Source organism: Rutilus rutilus, assembly GCF_951802725.1.
Source record: "Rutilus rutilus genome assembly, chromosome: 23".
Lineage (NCBI taxonomy): Eukaryota > Metazoa > Chordata > Actinopteri > Cypriniformes > Leuciscidae > Rutilus > Rutilus rutilus.
In genome coordinates, this window is record NC_140233.1 from 342,501 (window position 1) to 359,138 (window position 16,638).

General features: G+C 47.5%; 1 protein-coding gene across 12 annotated transcripts in view; it reads right to left on the reverse strand.

Moving 5' to 3' along the window:
* The window catches only part of nrcamb (neuronal cell adhesion molecule b), a 67,352-nt gene that overhangs the window by 15,313 nt on the left and 35,401 nt on the right, over positions 1–16,638 (reverse strand). For 3 of the 12 annotated variants that reach the window (XM_084396699.1, XM_084396690.1, XM_084396694.1), the window contains 17 exons: positions 12,231–12,399; positions 11,446–11,463; positions 10,997–11,102; positions 8,019–8,215; positions 7,591–7,713; positions 6,824–6,994; positions 6,508–6,564; positions 5,940–6,051; positions 5,675–5,859; positions 4,533–4,664; positions 4,295–4,438; positions 3,937–4,048; positions 2,960–3,123; positions 2,128–2,275; positions 838–962; positions 485–514; positions 97–198 (listed from right to left, as the gene is read on the reverse strand). In XM_084396699.1, coding sequence (XP_084252825.1) covers positions 97–198; positions 485–514; positions 838–962; positions 2,128–2,275; positions 2,960–3,123; positions 3,937–4,048; positions 4,295–4,438; positions 4,533–4,664; positions 5,675–5,859; positions 5,940–6,051; positions 6,508–6,564; positions 6,824–6,994; positions 7,591–7,713; positions 8,019–8,215; positions 10,997–11,102; positions 11,446–11,463; positions 12,231–12,315 — 2,011 coding nt within the window. In that variant the 5' untranslated portion in view covers positions 12,316–12,399. Of the gene's footprint in view, positions 1–96; positions 199–484; positions 515–837; positions 963–2,127; positions 2,276–2,959; positions 3,124–3,936; positions 4,049–4,294; positions 4,439–4,532; positions 4,665–5,674; positions 5,860–5,939; positions 6,052–6,507; positions 6,565–6,823; positions 6,995–7,590; positions 7,714–8,018; positions 8,216–10,996; positions 11,128–11,445; positions 11,464–12,230; positions 12,400–16,638 lie in introns of all 12 variants that reach the window. The other 9 variants (XM_084396696.1, XM_084396692.1, XM_084396693.1 and 6 more) reach the window with 7 other exon arrangements.

Sequence of the window (16,638 nt, forward strand, 5' to 3'; positions counted from 1 at the left end):
GTGTGTGTGTGTGTGTGTCGTACTCTTGATGGCGCTGTTGTGCTCGTCTCCAGGTGTGTGTGTGTGTGTGTGTGTGTGTGTGTGTGTGTGTCGTACTCTTGATGGCGCTGTTGTGCTCGTCTCCAGGTGTCCAGGTGAGTTGAACACTTCTTGCTCCCGGATCCGTCAGCTCCAGATCAGTGGGAGCGTCCGGCTGCCCTGAGGAGTCAAACACACACAGATCCATCAGTTCATCATAATACACACACACACACACACACACCTGGAGACGAACACATGCTACATGAGACCAGATGATCAGATGCGAATCACATGACGACGCATGCACACCTGAACCAGAGTCACGTCAGAAACCAATGAGCGAACGCAAGATTCATCTGGAAATAAATCATGTCACAGATAAATGTGTGATCCAGCATGCTGCAGTCCACACACACACGCCCTGAGGCATTATGGGATGCGGTGCGGCACGGTGTGTGTTTACCGTAGATCTGAGCAGGAGTGGGCGGAGCCTCTGAGTGGGCGGGGTCAGGGAGTGAGGAAGAAGTGTGTTAGTTTACAGACAGTCACACACGAACAAGACTCACATTAGCTGGTTTTCTGTCACTAAAATCCCTGGTTTCTGCAGGAGAGCGTCACCCGGATCAGTCCGGAGAGGGACGGGGATTACAGATAATACTATTCTGAATGTTCCAATCCAATCTGACCTCTGACCTGTGATGCCTGGATCATAATCATACACTTTTTCTTAAGCTGCTCTGAAACACTCTGTGTTGTAAAACCACTATATAAATAAAGGTGAGTTGACTATTACACGGAGAACATCGGGACACTCACCGACCACCGTGAGCCGAGCGCTGGCCGAGTCCTGGTCCAGAGAGGTGTTCGTGACACACGTGTACGTTCCTGCGTCGCTCTCTATCACTCCTGTGATGGTCAGACTGTCCAAGTGCGCTCGAAACCTGTGATCACACACACAACTCAGACTCAAATCTCAATTTAAAGGTGACACAGTATGTCCCTTTTCACCAGATGTGATATTAATCTCTGGTGTCCCCAGAATGTGTCTGTGAAATTTCAGCTCCAAATCCTCCCAGATAATTTATTATATCTTGTCAAATTTGCCCCTTTGTGGGTGTGAGCAAAAACGCGCTGTTTTTGTGTGTGTCGCTTTAAATGCAAATGAGCTTTAGCTCCGCCTCCGTTCAGAAGAGGGCGGAGTCTTTACACGAGCTTCAGAAACTCCGGCAATAACAAAACAGGCCAATCTCACTCATCCAGAATCCCAGAATAACCAGTAGCGAGTGCAGCCTTACGGAGAGACTCAGGAAGAGCTTCTGAATGTTAGTGGAGACATTTCTGTAGTTGTTGTGGAGTTACACTGATCATCTCATCATCACGTTTAACTTCTCCACAAGTGTCCACAGTTCCTGAGGTGTTTATAAGACAGCGGTGACATGTTCTGGTCAATAGTGTTCAGTGCTCGTCTGTGCTCAACCACAGAACAGTTTCAGGCTTTGCTGGATCTTTATCATTGCGTTAGAACTGGTCTCTGTTGTCGCTTGTGGAACCAAATGTCGGCTGGTGTGTGTAAACGTGCAGATTAAGGGCCGGTAATATTATAATAAGATCCTCTTCATACGTCAGAAGGAGAGCGAAATCTGATTGGCTTATTTTATAACATGCTTGCAGAGAAAGGCTCACCAGAACACAGTTACTGGGTTTCACTTTTCAGGTTTTCTGTATTGGTAGAAGCACTGGGACCCGATTATAGCACTTACACACGGAGAAACTCAGATCATCATGATATGTCCCCTTTAAGTCATGTGTGAAGAAGGACGTTGAAGCGCTGGAAAGATCTGCAGGTGTGTTTAGCATTTCTCTGCTCATTATGGGGAAATACTACGAGATGGATTTGCAATGCATTTTGATCTTGAGTTGGTTGTCACGGATACTGGTTAACCTGTGATGTTTTCTGGAAATGTTAGGGTCAGGGCAATTTGCATACAAAATTAATATTACAAATATGAGCTATTGAATCCAATTGTGGTCAGTTTGACCTTGAAAATATCGATTAGACCCAGAGACTGATCTGATGCAGTGAATGATGAAGAGTCTCACACACACCTGTCGTCTTCGGGCAGCTCTCCTCCATCCCTGAGCCAGCTGGTGCTGGGAATGAGAGACGGGTCGTGCTTCACCTTACACTCGAACACAACGTCCCTGTTCCTCTGGACCACCCTGTACTCCGGAGGCCGGAGGATCCGCGTCGGCTCTGGAGGAGATGCTGACCATCAGAAACATGCTCTCACACACACACACACACACACACACACACACACACACACACGCTGCTGTGTGCTTCACAGTTACCAAGGCGTTGCTATGAGGATATTCTGGGGTGTTGCTAGGCGGATGGTAAAGACCAGTAACACTAATTGCTCCTCATGCTGATCTGTGGGATGAGAGACTGCCAGCTTGCAGTTCCCAGTGTTTCTCCCGGCTCTCATCGCGTCTGAATGCTTTCCTAATGCTCCTCAGAGAGGCACTTAACTGGAGCCTGGAGCCTCCAAACATGATGCATGATGGGATACCTGGAGCCGTCCAGACCAATACCACTGTCTGCTCATCTCAACATGCTCTAAAACACTCAGTATAGCCTAGCGATGGTTCTCGTGTTTAGATGTGATTATCTTCTATATGGACCAATTTGTACTAGGCAAAATGTATATATGTAAAATATTATTTGGAAAAAAGTAATTTTCTGTTCCAATTCGTTCGTTCATTTACTTATTTATTTCAATTTTATTTATTTAATGATTTATATTTATATTTATAATTTTATTAATTAAAAAATATATATATATTCTATATTTATTTAAATAGATTTGTATTGATTTATTTTTCCCCAGAGCACCGCTTCAGAAGCCTGAACACTGAGTTGGGAATGACCTCTGACCTTTGACCTCCAGGTAGACGTGGTTCTCGGAGATGCCGAGGTTGTTCCTGGCGACACAGGTGTATTTCCCGCTGTTTACAGCCTGAGACACGTGGATCTCCAGCGTTCCGTTCTTGTGGAACACATAGGGATCTCCCTCCAACATGCTGGAGCTGTCCTTAAACCTGCTCGACACACAGGAGCGACAGAACAGCGGATTAATGAATATAACCACATCACACACACACACACACACACACACACACACACACACACACTCACTACAGCAACAGTGGTCCTGATCACACACACACACACACACACACACACACACACTCACTACAGCAACAGTGGTCCTGATCACACACACACACACACACACACACACACACACACACACACTCACTCACACACACACACACACACACCTGAAGGGGTTTATTCTGAGATACCAACCGGCTGGACGTACATTATCCGCTTATTACACGGACACTTGCACATGAGTAAATAATTAGTCATGAATATTGATCTGAGTCTGAATACTTGATCAGCTCTTTAAACGCAGAGCTTCTGCGGAGAGATCAAACTAGCCGGACATTAAAGAGATACGGTATACAGTCATAACACTTATTACACAGCATTTCAACACATTAATAATTATGGAGATTAGAGATACTGATTTCAGAATAAAAAGTTTTAAACAGTTTTAAAATCATACCTGTTTGTATCTTATAATCCAACAGTGAACAAAACAATAGACACAAAATGGCCGCCGCTGCGTTTGTGTGAAACGAGAGAGAGCGAGTCCACGATACTGGATGGCGCGATTGACCAATCAGAACCAAGTATTCCACAGAGCCGTGTGATAAATATAGCTAGTTAACAGCTGAGAATGAGAGAGGACCCACAATGCACTGCAGCAGAATCCGGTCTCTAATGAAGCCCAGTTAAAATGTCAGTGTGTGAGTGTTTGATGAGGAGTGTGTGTTCAGTCTCACCATGTGACGGCCGGGACGGGCGAGCCGAAGGACAGGCACTCCAGCAGAGCGGGGCGGTTCTCAATCACCTGATACACCTTATTAGGGGCCGTCAAAACTCTGGGCGGCTCCGCTGGAACACACACAGGTCACATGATCATCACATCAGACGGCAGTGTGTGTGTGTGTGTGTGTTGTCGGTTCGTCAGTTTGTGTGTGTTGTTCGGCTCATCAGTGTGTGTGTGATGTTGTCGGCTCGTCAGTGTGTGTGTGTGTGTGATGTTGTTGGCTCGTCAGTATGTGTGTGTGTGTGTGTGTGTGTGTGTGTGTGTGTTGTCGGCTCGTCAGTATGTGTGTGTGTGTGTGTGTGTCGGCTCACCCAGCACGTTGACGAAGGCGTTGGCCAGTAAGTACCCGTGTTGGTTGGAGGCGTTACACTGGTAAACGGCGCTGGAGCCCGTCTGGACCTCGGAGAAGATGATGCTGTCGTCCTCCACCTTCCGGCTCGGGTCTTTAGGAGCGTCTGTCAGCAACAACAACACAACGTCAGTCAGAGGTCAGGGGTCAGAGGTCAGGGGTCAGAGGTCAGGGGTCAGCTGGGACGGACAGTAACTGACCCTCGATGGGCAGGCCGTTCATGAACCAGTGGATGTGGGGTTTGGGGTGTCCTCGGGCCCGGCACGTGATGACGCCCGTCTCCAGCGGAGCCAGAACCAGATTCCTGGGAGCGCTGATCCAGTACGGAGCCGCTGCCGGGAGACAACAGCGTTTAGTGCTCTTTCTACAGCATTCAACATTTACACCAACATCTGATTTACTGATAAACTCCACAGCAGCCAATCATATATCAGACCCAAGCATGCACTTTTATGATGGACAGATGCACTTTTATGATGGACAGATGCACTTTTATGATGGACAGATGCACTTTTATGATGACAGATGCACTTTTATGATGGACAGATGCACTTTTATGATGGATAGATGCACTTTTATGATGGACAGATGCTCTTCTATGATGGACAGATGCACTTTTATGATGGATAGATGAACTTTTATGATGGATAGATGAACTTTTATGATGGATAGATGCACTTTTATGATGGATAGATGCACTTTTATGATGGACAGATGCACTTTTATGATGGATAGATGCACTTTTATGATGGACAGATGCACTTTTATGATGGACAGATGCACTTTTATGATGGATAGATGCTCTTTTATGATGGATAGATGAACTTTTATGATGGATAGATGAACTTTTATGATGGATAGATGCACTTTTATGATGGATAGATGCACTTTTATGATGGACAGATGCACTTTTATGATGGATAGATGCACTTTTATGATGGACAGATGCACTTTTATGATGGACAGATGCACTTTTATGATGGACAGATGCACTTTTATGATGGACAGATGCACTTTTATGATGGACAGATGCACTTTAATGGACTTCAGAACAGAAACAGCAATTCACTGCCATTATAAAGCTTGGAAGAGCCAGGACATTTTTTATATAACTCTGATTGTATTCATCTGAAAGAATAATGTTATAGACACCAGTGATGCGCGGGTCAATGTATAAACAACCCGCACCCGACTGATAGACACCTAGGATGACTTGAAGGTGAGTAAATCATGGGCTAATTTTTATTTTTGGGTGAACTATCCCTTTAATTTGAGTGAGTAATGCCTCAGGATTGCTCCATCCGGACAGTGCTCCAAGCGTGTGTGTTTGTGCTGTTTTCACCTTTAACGGAGACTCCGAAGGTGTGGTGAACTGAGCCGAGCCGGTTCCTGGCAGTGCAGCGATACTCCCCGGCGTCCGCCTCCGACACGTCCGAGATCCGCAGAGTCTTGTTGAAGTTCATCAGTGAAGCTCTGCGACCGGGGATCTCACCGCTGAGCTTCGTCCAGGAGACCGTAGGAGTGGGACTGAGCGGGAACATCAGAACGTCACAGACCCAAACACACACACTAGAGTTACTGTAGAGCTGTGGTGAATCTGGACTCACAGGCCGTCTGCGATGCACTCCAGCTCCAGAACCTCTCCTCGCAGGACCATCTGAGAGCTGTGCGAGCCACTGGGAACCAGGAACACCGGCGCTCGCTCGTCCACCGGCTTATCTGGAAGAAAACGCTCTCAGTGAGATCCTGCTTCATACCCATAACTCATGTCAACTAGGGTTGGGAATTGAAAATCGATTCCAATTCTGGAATTGAATGCTTGAGGTCAGGAATCGGATACTTGTCATAAAATGTAAAAAAAATGTTTTACCTTATTGGAATCGAAATTAGGAATCGATAAGATTCGGAGTCGATAAACAAAATCAGAATCGGAATCATTAAAATTCAAACGATACCCAACCCTAATATCAACAGACATCAGGAAGATGAAGAGAGTTCAGAAAGAGATGATGAGGAACGACAGGATCATTGTGTCTAAAGCAGAAGACATCTGAGATCTGTTAGTCAATAAACAGGGCTTTAATGAAAGACGCTCCGGAATGAGGGAGTACAGCGGAGGTTAGAGGTCACTGGGTGTGGGTTAGACCAGAGTCACTAGGGGGCGCCGTCACTCACCACTAAACAAATCAGTGTCATTGAAATAATCTGCCATTGTGTCATTGAGTGAATCCACTGAAACACAACAAAACAACAAAACAAATCAAACACATGCAAAGCAACCGCAGGAATATGATGCGAGATTCTCACAGCTGCGGCCGATGGCATTTGCGACTCAAGAGCTCTTTGTTCCGCTCAGAGAAGAGATGTGCATTAAAGTGATGAATGGATGTTCGGGGGTTTTATTGACGCTCAAACCAACCCAAAACTACAATAGTGCTCATTCAGAGGCACATGACTAGGGGAAGCGCCGTCCCACAGATCTGCGACTCACGGTCGATGACGTGGACGGTGATGGGCTGCTTCTGCTGGATGGTCTGCGTGTGTGGGAACCGGGCGTAGCAGATGTAGTTGTTCCTGGAGTCCTCCATCAGGACGTTGGAGAAGTACAGGTCTCCGTTCAGACCCTGAGACACTCGCCGGCTCTGCGGCAGACGCTGGAAATCTGCACACACACACACACACACACACACACACACACACACACGGTTAGAGTCGGAGAGAAAGGGAAGCTACGCTCGTCTTTTCTCCTCGTATATCCGAGTGAAACGCTTCTGGAACAAGAACAAATGTGGGCGGGGCTTGATTGTGTCCGTGGGGAATTGATTGGATGGTTGTGGTTTGCTCTTGGCTGATGTCATGTGAGTGACAGGTTGCCCCGCCCCTTGCCTTGATTCTGTGCATCGTTTGTTAATTGGATGTTGGGATGTAGGCGTGGCTCTATGCAAACGAGCGTGAGCATGCAGGGGAACAGTTTTTTGTCAGTGGGGAATCGATCGGATGGTTGTGGTTTGCTATCGGTGGATCTCATGTGAGTGACAGGTTGCCCCGCCCTCGACTTGATTCTGTGCATTGTTTGTTGATTGGATGTTGGGATGTGGGCGTGGCTCTGTAGCATGTGAGCTATGTGAGCATGAGCTTGAAGGGGCGGAGTTTAATCACACTAAATGATAGGAGAAGATCCATGATTAAACATTATGAGCAAAAATGAATTGTTCATAGTTAACGTGTCCAGAAAACAGATTTAACGATGACACTTACTGTTGTCCATCCAGAACACGATGGGTGGCGGGAGGCCGGCGGGCGGGCGGCAGTGCAGGATTAACGACTGTCCCTCCTGCGCAACGATTGGACTGAACCTCTCTTTAGACCACAGAGGAGATCCTACAGGAAGAGGAAGCAGCCGTGATCACATGACTCAACACCAGCGTGAGCGTGACGGACATGTGAAACGTGATGCAGGAAAGAGATCTAGACACTGATGAGGTCACTATGAGGTCAGTCTGCAGGATTGGGCCGCCACATGCATTACAGCCAAACATTACCATTTACCTCCGAGTATCAGATCTCTGATGACGCTGAAAATGTCTTACGACACACAAAACAACGAGAGTGAGAGGGTTAAACGAGGCTGCGAGAGAGATGAGATGAGAAAGCAGCGAGTGATCTGATTGGTGGAGCTGACGTACTGGACTGGCGGATGATGATGTGGTTGGAGAGGGCGGAGCCGAGCTGGTTGTGGGCGGTGCACTGGTACACGCCCTCGTAGGCGTCGGCCTTCTCTCCTCCGCTGATGTCGATCACCAGCGTTCCTGAATGAGGCTTCATCGTGACTTTGGGATCTTTATCGATGTCGAAATGCGTCCCGTTCCTGGTCCATGAGAAGCTGTGGGCGATCAGAACAAGGCAAGGCATGTTTATTTATACAGCACATTTGATACGAAAGTGCATCCATTCATCATAAAAGAGTGTTTCTCGTCTCGTCTCGGAGTGTGTGAGAGTCTCGTCTCATCTCAGAGTGTGTGTGAGTCTCGTCTCGTCTCAGAGTGTGTGTGTTTCTCGTCTCGTCTCGGAGTGTGTGTGAGTCTCGTCTCATCTCGGAGTGTGTGTGAGTCTCGTCTCATCTCGGAGTGTGTGTGAGTCTCGTCTCATCTCAGAGTGTGTGTTTCTCGTCTCGTCTCGGAGTGTGTGTGAGTCTCGTCTCATCTCAGAGTGTGTGTGTTTCTCGTCTCGTCTCGGAGTGTGTGAGAGTCTCATCTCATCTCGGAGTGTGTGTGAGTCTCGTCTCGTCTCAGAGTGTGTGTGTTTCTCGTCTCGTCTCGGAGTGTGTGTGAGTCTCGTCTCATCTCGGAGTGTGTGTGAGTCTCGTCTCATCTCAGAGTGTGTGTGTTTCTCGTCTCATCTCAGAGTGTGTGTGTTTCTCGTCTCATCTCGGAGTGTGTGTGAGTCTTGTCTCATCTCAGAGTGTGTGTGTTTCTCGTCTCGTCTCGGAGTGTGTGTGAGTCTCGTCTCATCTCGGAGTGTGTGTGTTTCTTGTCTCGTCTCAGAGTGTGTGAGAGTCTCGTCTCGTCTCGGAGTGTGTGTGAGTCTCGTCTCATCTCAGAGTGTGTGTGTTTCTCGTCTCGTCTCGGAGTGTGTGTGAGTCTCGTCTCATCTCAGAGTGTGTGTGTTTCTCGTCTCGTCTCGGAGTGTGTGAGAGTCTCGTCTCATCTCAGAGTGTGTGTGAGTCTCGTCTCGTCTCAGAGTGTGTGTGTTTCTCGTCTCGTCTCGGAGTGTGTGTGAGTCTCGTCTCATCTCGGAGTGTGTGTGAGTCTCGTCTCATCTCAGAGTGTGTGTGTTTCTCGTCTCATCTCAGAGTGTGTGTGTTTCTCGTCTCATCTCGGAGTGTGTGTGAGTCTCGTCTCATCTCAGAGTGTGTGTGTTTCTCGTCTCGTCTCGGAGTGTGTGTGAGTCTCGTCTCATCTCGGAGTGTGTGTGTTTCTTGTCTCGTCTCAGAGTGTGTGAGAGTCTCGTCTCGTCTCGGAGTGTGTGTGAGTCTTGTCTTATCTCGGAGTGTGTGAGAGTCTCGTCTCATCTCGGAGTGTGTGTGAGTCTCGTCTCGTCTCGGAGTGTGTGTGAGTCTCGTCTCATCTCGGAGTGTGTGTGAGTCTCGTCTCGTCTTGTCTCGGAGTGTGTGAGAGTCTCGTCTCATCTCGGAGTGTGTGTGAGTCTCGTCTCGTCTCGGAGTGTGTGTGAGTCTCGTCTCATCTCAGAGTGTGTGTGTTTCTCGTCTCGTCTCGGAGTGTGTGTGAGTCTCGTCTCGTCTCGGAGTGTGTGTGAGTCTCGTCTCATCTCGGAGTGTGTGTGAGTCTCGTCTCATCTCAGAGTGTGTGTGTTTCTCGTCTCGTCTCGGAGTGTGTGTGAGTCTCGTCTCGTCTCGGAGTGTGTGTGAGTCTCTCGTCTCGTCTCGGAGTGTGTGAGAGTCTCGTCTCATCTCGGAGTGTGTGTGAGTCTCGTCTCATCTCAGAGTGTGTGTGTTTCTCGTCTCGTCTCGGAGTGTGTGTGAGTCTCGTCTCGTCTCGGAGTGTGTGTGAGTCTCTCGTCTCATCTCGGAGTGTGTGAGAGTCTCGTCTCGTCTCGGAGTGTGTGTGAGTCTCGTCTCATCTCGGAGTGTGTGTGAGTCTCGTCTCGTCTTGTCTCGGAGTGTGTGAGAGTCTCGTCTCATCTCGGAGTGTGTGTGAGTCTCGTCTCATCTCGGAGTGTGTGTGAGTCTCGTCTCATCTCGGAGTGTGTGAGAGTCTCGTCTCATCTCGGAGTGTGTGTGAGTCTCGTCTCATCTCGGAGTGTGTGTGAGTCTCGTCTCATCTCGGAGTGTGTGAGAGTCTCGTCTCATCTCGGAGTGTGTGTGAGTCTCGTCTCATCTCGGAGTGTGTGTGAGTCTCGTCTCGTCTCGGAGTGTGTGTGAGTCTCGTCTCGTCTCGGAGTGTGTGTGAGTCTCGTCTCATCTCGGAGTGTGTGTGAGTCTCGTCTCATCTCAGAGTGTGTGTGTTTCTCGTCTCGTCTCGGAGTGTGTGTGAGTCTCGTCTCGTCTCGGAGTGTGTGTGAGTCTCGTCTCATCTCAGAGTGTGTGTGAGTCTCGTCTCGTCTCATCTCAGAGTGTGTGTGAGTCTCGTCTCGTCTCGGAGTGTGTGTGAGTCTCGTCTCGTCTCGGAGTGTGTGTGAGTCTCGTCTCATCTCGGAGTGTGTGTGAGTCTCGTCTCATCTCAGAGTGTGTGTGTTTCTCGTCTCGTCTCGGAGTGTGTGTGAGTCTCGTCTCGTCTCGGAGTGTGTGTGAGTCTCTCGTCTCGTCTCGGAGTGTGTGAGAGTCTCGTCTCATCTCGGAGTGTGTGTGTTTCTCGTCTCGTCTCGGAGTGTGTGTGAGTCTCGTCTCATCTCGGAGTGTGTGTGAGTCTCGTCTCGTCTCGGAGTGTGTGTGAGTCTCGTCTCATCTCAGAGTGTGTGTGTTTCTCGTCTCGTCTCGGAGTGTGTGTGAGTCTCGTCTCGTCTCGGAGTGTGTGTGAGTCTCTCGTCTCATCTCGGAGTGTGTGAGAGTCTCGTCTCGTCTCGGAGTGTGTGTGAGTCTCGTCTCATCTCGGAGTGTGTGTGAGTCTCGTCTCGTCTTGTCTCGGAGTGTGTGTGAGTGTCTCACCTGGGGTGCGGCTTCCCTTTGGCCTCGCAGTGGATGACGATGTTCTCGCGCGGGTCCACGATATATTCCTTCGGCGACTGATGAGTGATTGTGGGCGGCTGTGGCACTGCGGGTCACATGACACGGGTTAGCTTAGATACAGAGAACACACAGACACACACACAGCAGGATCTCTCGACATGCAAAACAATACGAAACACATAAATCTACTGCATCACATGCACTGAAACGCTTCTTTCATTGAGTCCACTGAAGCAGCAGTAATGCAGGAGCATGCAAACACTGCAGCAAACACACCAGATCATCAGCAAACAAACCAGATCATCAGCAAACAAACCAGATCATCAGCAAACAAACCAGATCATCAGCAAACAAACCAGATCATCAGCAAACAAACCACAGTAAAGGAAAAGCTCAATGCACAGCAAACCGACTGAGGAGAAACTTACATCCTTCCAGGAGTTTAGCTAGAGAATCACAGACAGACGTGAGAGAGCGTCAGAACATGAGGACCGTCAGATCTCAGATCAGATTCATCACATCGGCCCAGAGCTTTCTCTGATTGGCTGATGAGGGACTCTTATTTTGACAGCGCACCATTCGTTTACTGTATTAGTTTAACAGCTCTGTCTTATAAAGGGTTAGACACAACTGTTAGACAAAGAAAGTACATGTTTCAGTGTTTCTCCTCTAACTAAAACAGACCCAACGAGTCACTGTCTGTCAGCTATAGGTATGTAGATTCAAAAGATAATTAATAATTTAATTTCTCCAGTAAATGTATCTTGATGTAAGAATGTTTAGATGTGTGTGCTGGAAACGAGACTGAGGAAGAGCATCATGTGTCTGCAGTGAAGCTGCGTGTGATTGGACAGTCAGAATGAGAGATAGTGAACTGAAGAACTCGTTCTGTCCCATCCGCATTAAACACACACACACACACACACACACACACACACACACACACACACACACACACACACACACACACACACACACTCACACACACACGCACTCACACACACTCACACTCACACTCTCACACTCACACACACACACACACACTCACACTCACACTCACACTCTCATACACATATGCATACACACACACACACACACACACACACTCACACTCACACTCTCATACACATACGCATACACACACACACACTCTCTTACACTGAAGCTCTGTGAAGAATCAATGGTTGTTAATGAGGAATTGTGGGATACGTACGGTCCAGAGGAACCTCCAGCGCCGTGATCATGTGACCCAGCAGCAGCAGCAGAGCCAGTTGGCCGTCGATCGGCCTGTCCATCATGTCGTGTGACCAATGAGGCGCCTCGGAGTGAGTTTAGCCCCGCCCTCAAGCCGTTAATCCCGCCCTCGAGCCAATCAGGAAACACTGACAGACAGAGAGAGAGAGAGTTACTGGCTGATCATCACACACACACACAGCTCTGACTCAAACCCTGGGAAGCAGGATTTATAGACACACACACACACACACACACACACTGCCAATGCAAACGCTGCTTCAGGCAGCAGAGAACCCCTGGTTGCCATGGTTACTGAGATCTGCACCACAGACACTGTTCTCTTCACACTCTCATGGATGTTGGGATGCACACCTGTCAATCAACTCTCCACTCGAGACGTATGATGTCATCAGGTGTTCAGACCATGTGACGTTTGATCGGTGTAATGATAGGCTTGATTCAGCTGGATCATGTGACTCACTGTGCTGTTCATTCTCCTGTCCTCAGAGTGAATCACTCCGGTGATGCTCAGACTGAACAAGCTCAACCAATCAAACGTTTGAACAACTTGTGATTGACAAGCATGCTCGAAAATGCAAACAAATAAGATTGCATGAAGTGTTTGACCACGTCTGTGATGCAGTGAGAACAAACACAACATTAAACAACACTGATTATGATTATGCCTCAAAACGCTGGAAGTGTAGAATTCAACAGAATCAAATGATTAATGAAACACACCTATGATGAACAACTATGACGTGTGTGAATCATGTTTGATGTCACTTATAAAGCAGACTGGCTTTTCAAGGCCTGTGTGTGTGTGTGTGTGTGTGTGTGTGTGTGTGTGTGTGTGTGTATGTGTGTGTGTAAATCTCGGAGTCCAAGGTCATGTAAAGCGCTGCAAACTTTCATAAATCATGAGAGTTATGACTGCAGAAAGGCTGGTGACTGATCTCACACACACACACACACACACACACACACACACACACACACACACACACACACACACACACACACACACACACTGAATACAGGAGAGAGAGAGAGTGTGTGTGTGTGTGTGTGTGTGTGTGTGTGTGTGTGTGTGTGTGTGTGTGTCAGTGTGTATACAGGAGTGTGTGTGTATACAGGAGTGTGTGTGTGTGTGTGTGTGTGTGTGTGTGTGTGTGTGAGTGTGTGTATACAGGAGTGTGTGACTGTGAGTGTGTGTGTGAGTGTATACAGGAGTGTGTGTGTGTCTGTGTGTGTGTGTGTGTGTATACAGGAGTGTGTGTCAGTGTGTGTGTGTATACAGGAGTGTGTGTCAGTGTGTGTGTGTGTCACTGGAGATCAGAGCACTGGTGAAGGCCCTCGAGGAGAGGAACATGATGGTAATCAGGGTAATTAAACAGCAGCTCATTAATGAAACATCATGTGACTGTAGAGAGTGATGCGGTTCAACACATCATCACTGACACTCGTTACACTCATCTGATCTTTACATGTGTTAATAATTACAGGCTATCCTTCTAGAGTTATTACATCTGCTCATAATCACTGCCAGTCAGACGAGCAGATATTCATGAACATCGAGCTCAACACACCATCACGAGGGTTTCAGGGAAATCATGTTTGCATTTCAAGTCACTATAATTCTTGGTTTTCAATGGAAAATTACACTGTTTATTGTAAATGATTAATAGGTGCACATCATCATTATTAATGATTGTTAATAATCCTGAATCAGAATAAGTTCCTCTTGCAGCATCTCTTCTCTTCTCTGATGATGAGGGCGGGGCTTTAACCTGTCACTCACATGAGATCAGCCAATAGCAAACCACAACCATCCAATCAATTCCCCACAGACACAATCAAGCCCCGCCCACATTTGCTGGTTCCAGAAGCGCTTCACTCGGATATACAGCACTATAGAGGAGATCTGTGTTCTATCTATGATCTATGGAGATCTATGTAAAACACTGTAAAACTGTGTGAATGAAGCTGTAACTGCGGCATCATGACACACACACACACACACACACACACACACACACACACACACACACACACACACACACACACACAGTGTTTATCTGGATCTGAGAGTCTAACAGGGATGAAGCGGACCGTCACTATATTCCCAGCGTTTGACATCAGCGTACGAGCAGAACTGGAGCGTCTGAGTCTCCAACACAAAGACATTCCTCCAGCATACGTTTCCCAGAAGCCCCTCATCAGCTTTATAATTGTAGAGGCGGTATGCAAATAATCAGCTGTTTAACATATGAATGTGGGATGAATAAAAACACCAGTTCACCGGATAAAACAACAATGTGCGTCTGAGCTGTTGTTCAGAGACGTTCCCTGTGAATCAGCTTTATCTCCCGCCCCACGAGCCCAGCCCTCAGTGGAGTATCCATGCTTCTGAAGAGAGATGATCCCATAAACACTGTAATCCATAAGTTATGACAACATATATTTTTACACTGCTTTAACTCATCAAAAGAAGTCAAGCAATTTTCAACCTATTTACAAGTTATACAAGACTCAACTAAAGTCAGTTTAATGTAATTTAAGTTTGAAATGAAGTTGATTGTACTTAAATTGAAGTTTTACAGTGAGTTGTTGAGAGTTACTCTGTGTTTCTGTCTCTTCTGACTCGAGGACACTTGCTTTTGTCGTCCTGCTCATTTCTGAAGTTTTTCTATGCGATGGAAAGCAAATGTTTACACAGCGATTCATTCCCTGTGAACTCCATTAACATTCCCCGTCTTTCTCACACACACACACAGATCTGGGATCCTCTGAGATGCTAATGTCTGGCAGCGTCTTAAAGGAACGAGGTCTCGTTAGCATGCGCTGTGAAGCGAGTGCTAAACTCCACAGATCACAGGTCTGGGATCAGCTTCATCAGATCAGAGTCTGAGGCCACATGTCACATGATGATCACGGCTCATTTGCATATGCAAATACAAATACAGGGCTGCCAACTTTTGAGTTTAGCTTGGAGTGAGAATTATGGGGGGGGGGGGTATTTATGTAAGTATGTATGATAGTGCACATATTTAGCAAAATACTCTCTATAGCTAATTTTTCTTTCCTTAAATCATTAACTGGCTCTCGTGAGGTGATGTGACACAGTGATCTCCAGCTGTTTTATAGACCTCTCTCAGACGATCGGCCGATACACTCGTGTTCATTCACTATTCACTAGTAACGAGTAACAGATGATCGTTCACGTGCTGATAGCGATACAGCGATCTCACGTCACATTTACAAGCACCAAAACTCTATTTATTGTTTGAGTTTCGTAATAAAAGCGAGAGAATCTGAGAGCTGATCATGTGTGTGATGTCAAGAGTAATGTCCTCTGGCGTGTGTGTCGGTGTCGAGATCGATCTCTGCGAGACACAGTCACTGTTCCTCGGGACTCTTCCCTGAATCAGCTGATTTATGCGTGAGCGGAGGCACTCATTGGACGGCATGGAAAACACATCTCCTGTTTAGTGCTGTTGACCTTTTTAATAAGCAACAGGGAAACAAGACAAAGCCATTCATCCGTTCTGATCCTCTTCCAACATCGGCTCAGAAAAGCACAACTAACTGTTCAATAACATCATGTTCGCTTTGTAAACACTGGGTCGGTTCTTACGCCTACGTCACGCTTGACCTTTCAACCTGATTACGTAATGTGTGAAGTCATGGACGTGCAAGATGAGCATTAGTGGTTAAAGGGCACCTATTATGCAAAATTCACTTTTACATGGTGTTTGAACATAAATGTGTGTTGGCAGTGTGTGTACACAACCACCCTATAATGATAAAAATCCACCCAGTGCTTTTTTTATAATCCCCATAAATCATAAGCACTGTCTCAGAACCAGCTGTTCTCAGATTCGGGGCAACGTCACTTTGCACAGGCCCCTCCCACGACTGTTGATTGACACTGCAGTTTGAGCATAGCCCCGCCCTGACTGAGCTGGACACAAGCCCCGCCCACGACTGTTGATTGACACTGCAGTTTGAGCATAGACCCGCCCTGAGTGAGCTGGACACAAGCCCCGCCCACGACTGTTGATTGACACTGCAGTTTGAGCATAGCCCCGCCCTGAGTGAGCTGGACACAAGCCCCGCCCACGACTGTTGATTGACACTGCAGTTTGAGCATAGACCCGCCCTGAGTGAGCTGGACACAAGCCCCGCCCACGACTGTTGATTGACACTGCAGTTTGAGCATAGCCCCGCCCTGACTGAGCTGGACACAAGCCCCGCCCACGACTGTTGATTGACACTGCAGTTTGAGCATAGCCCCGCCCTGAGTGAGCTGGACACAGGCCCCTCCCACGACTGTTGATTGACACTGCAGTTTGAGCATAGCCCCGCCCTGAGTGAGCTGGACA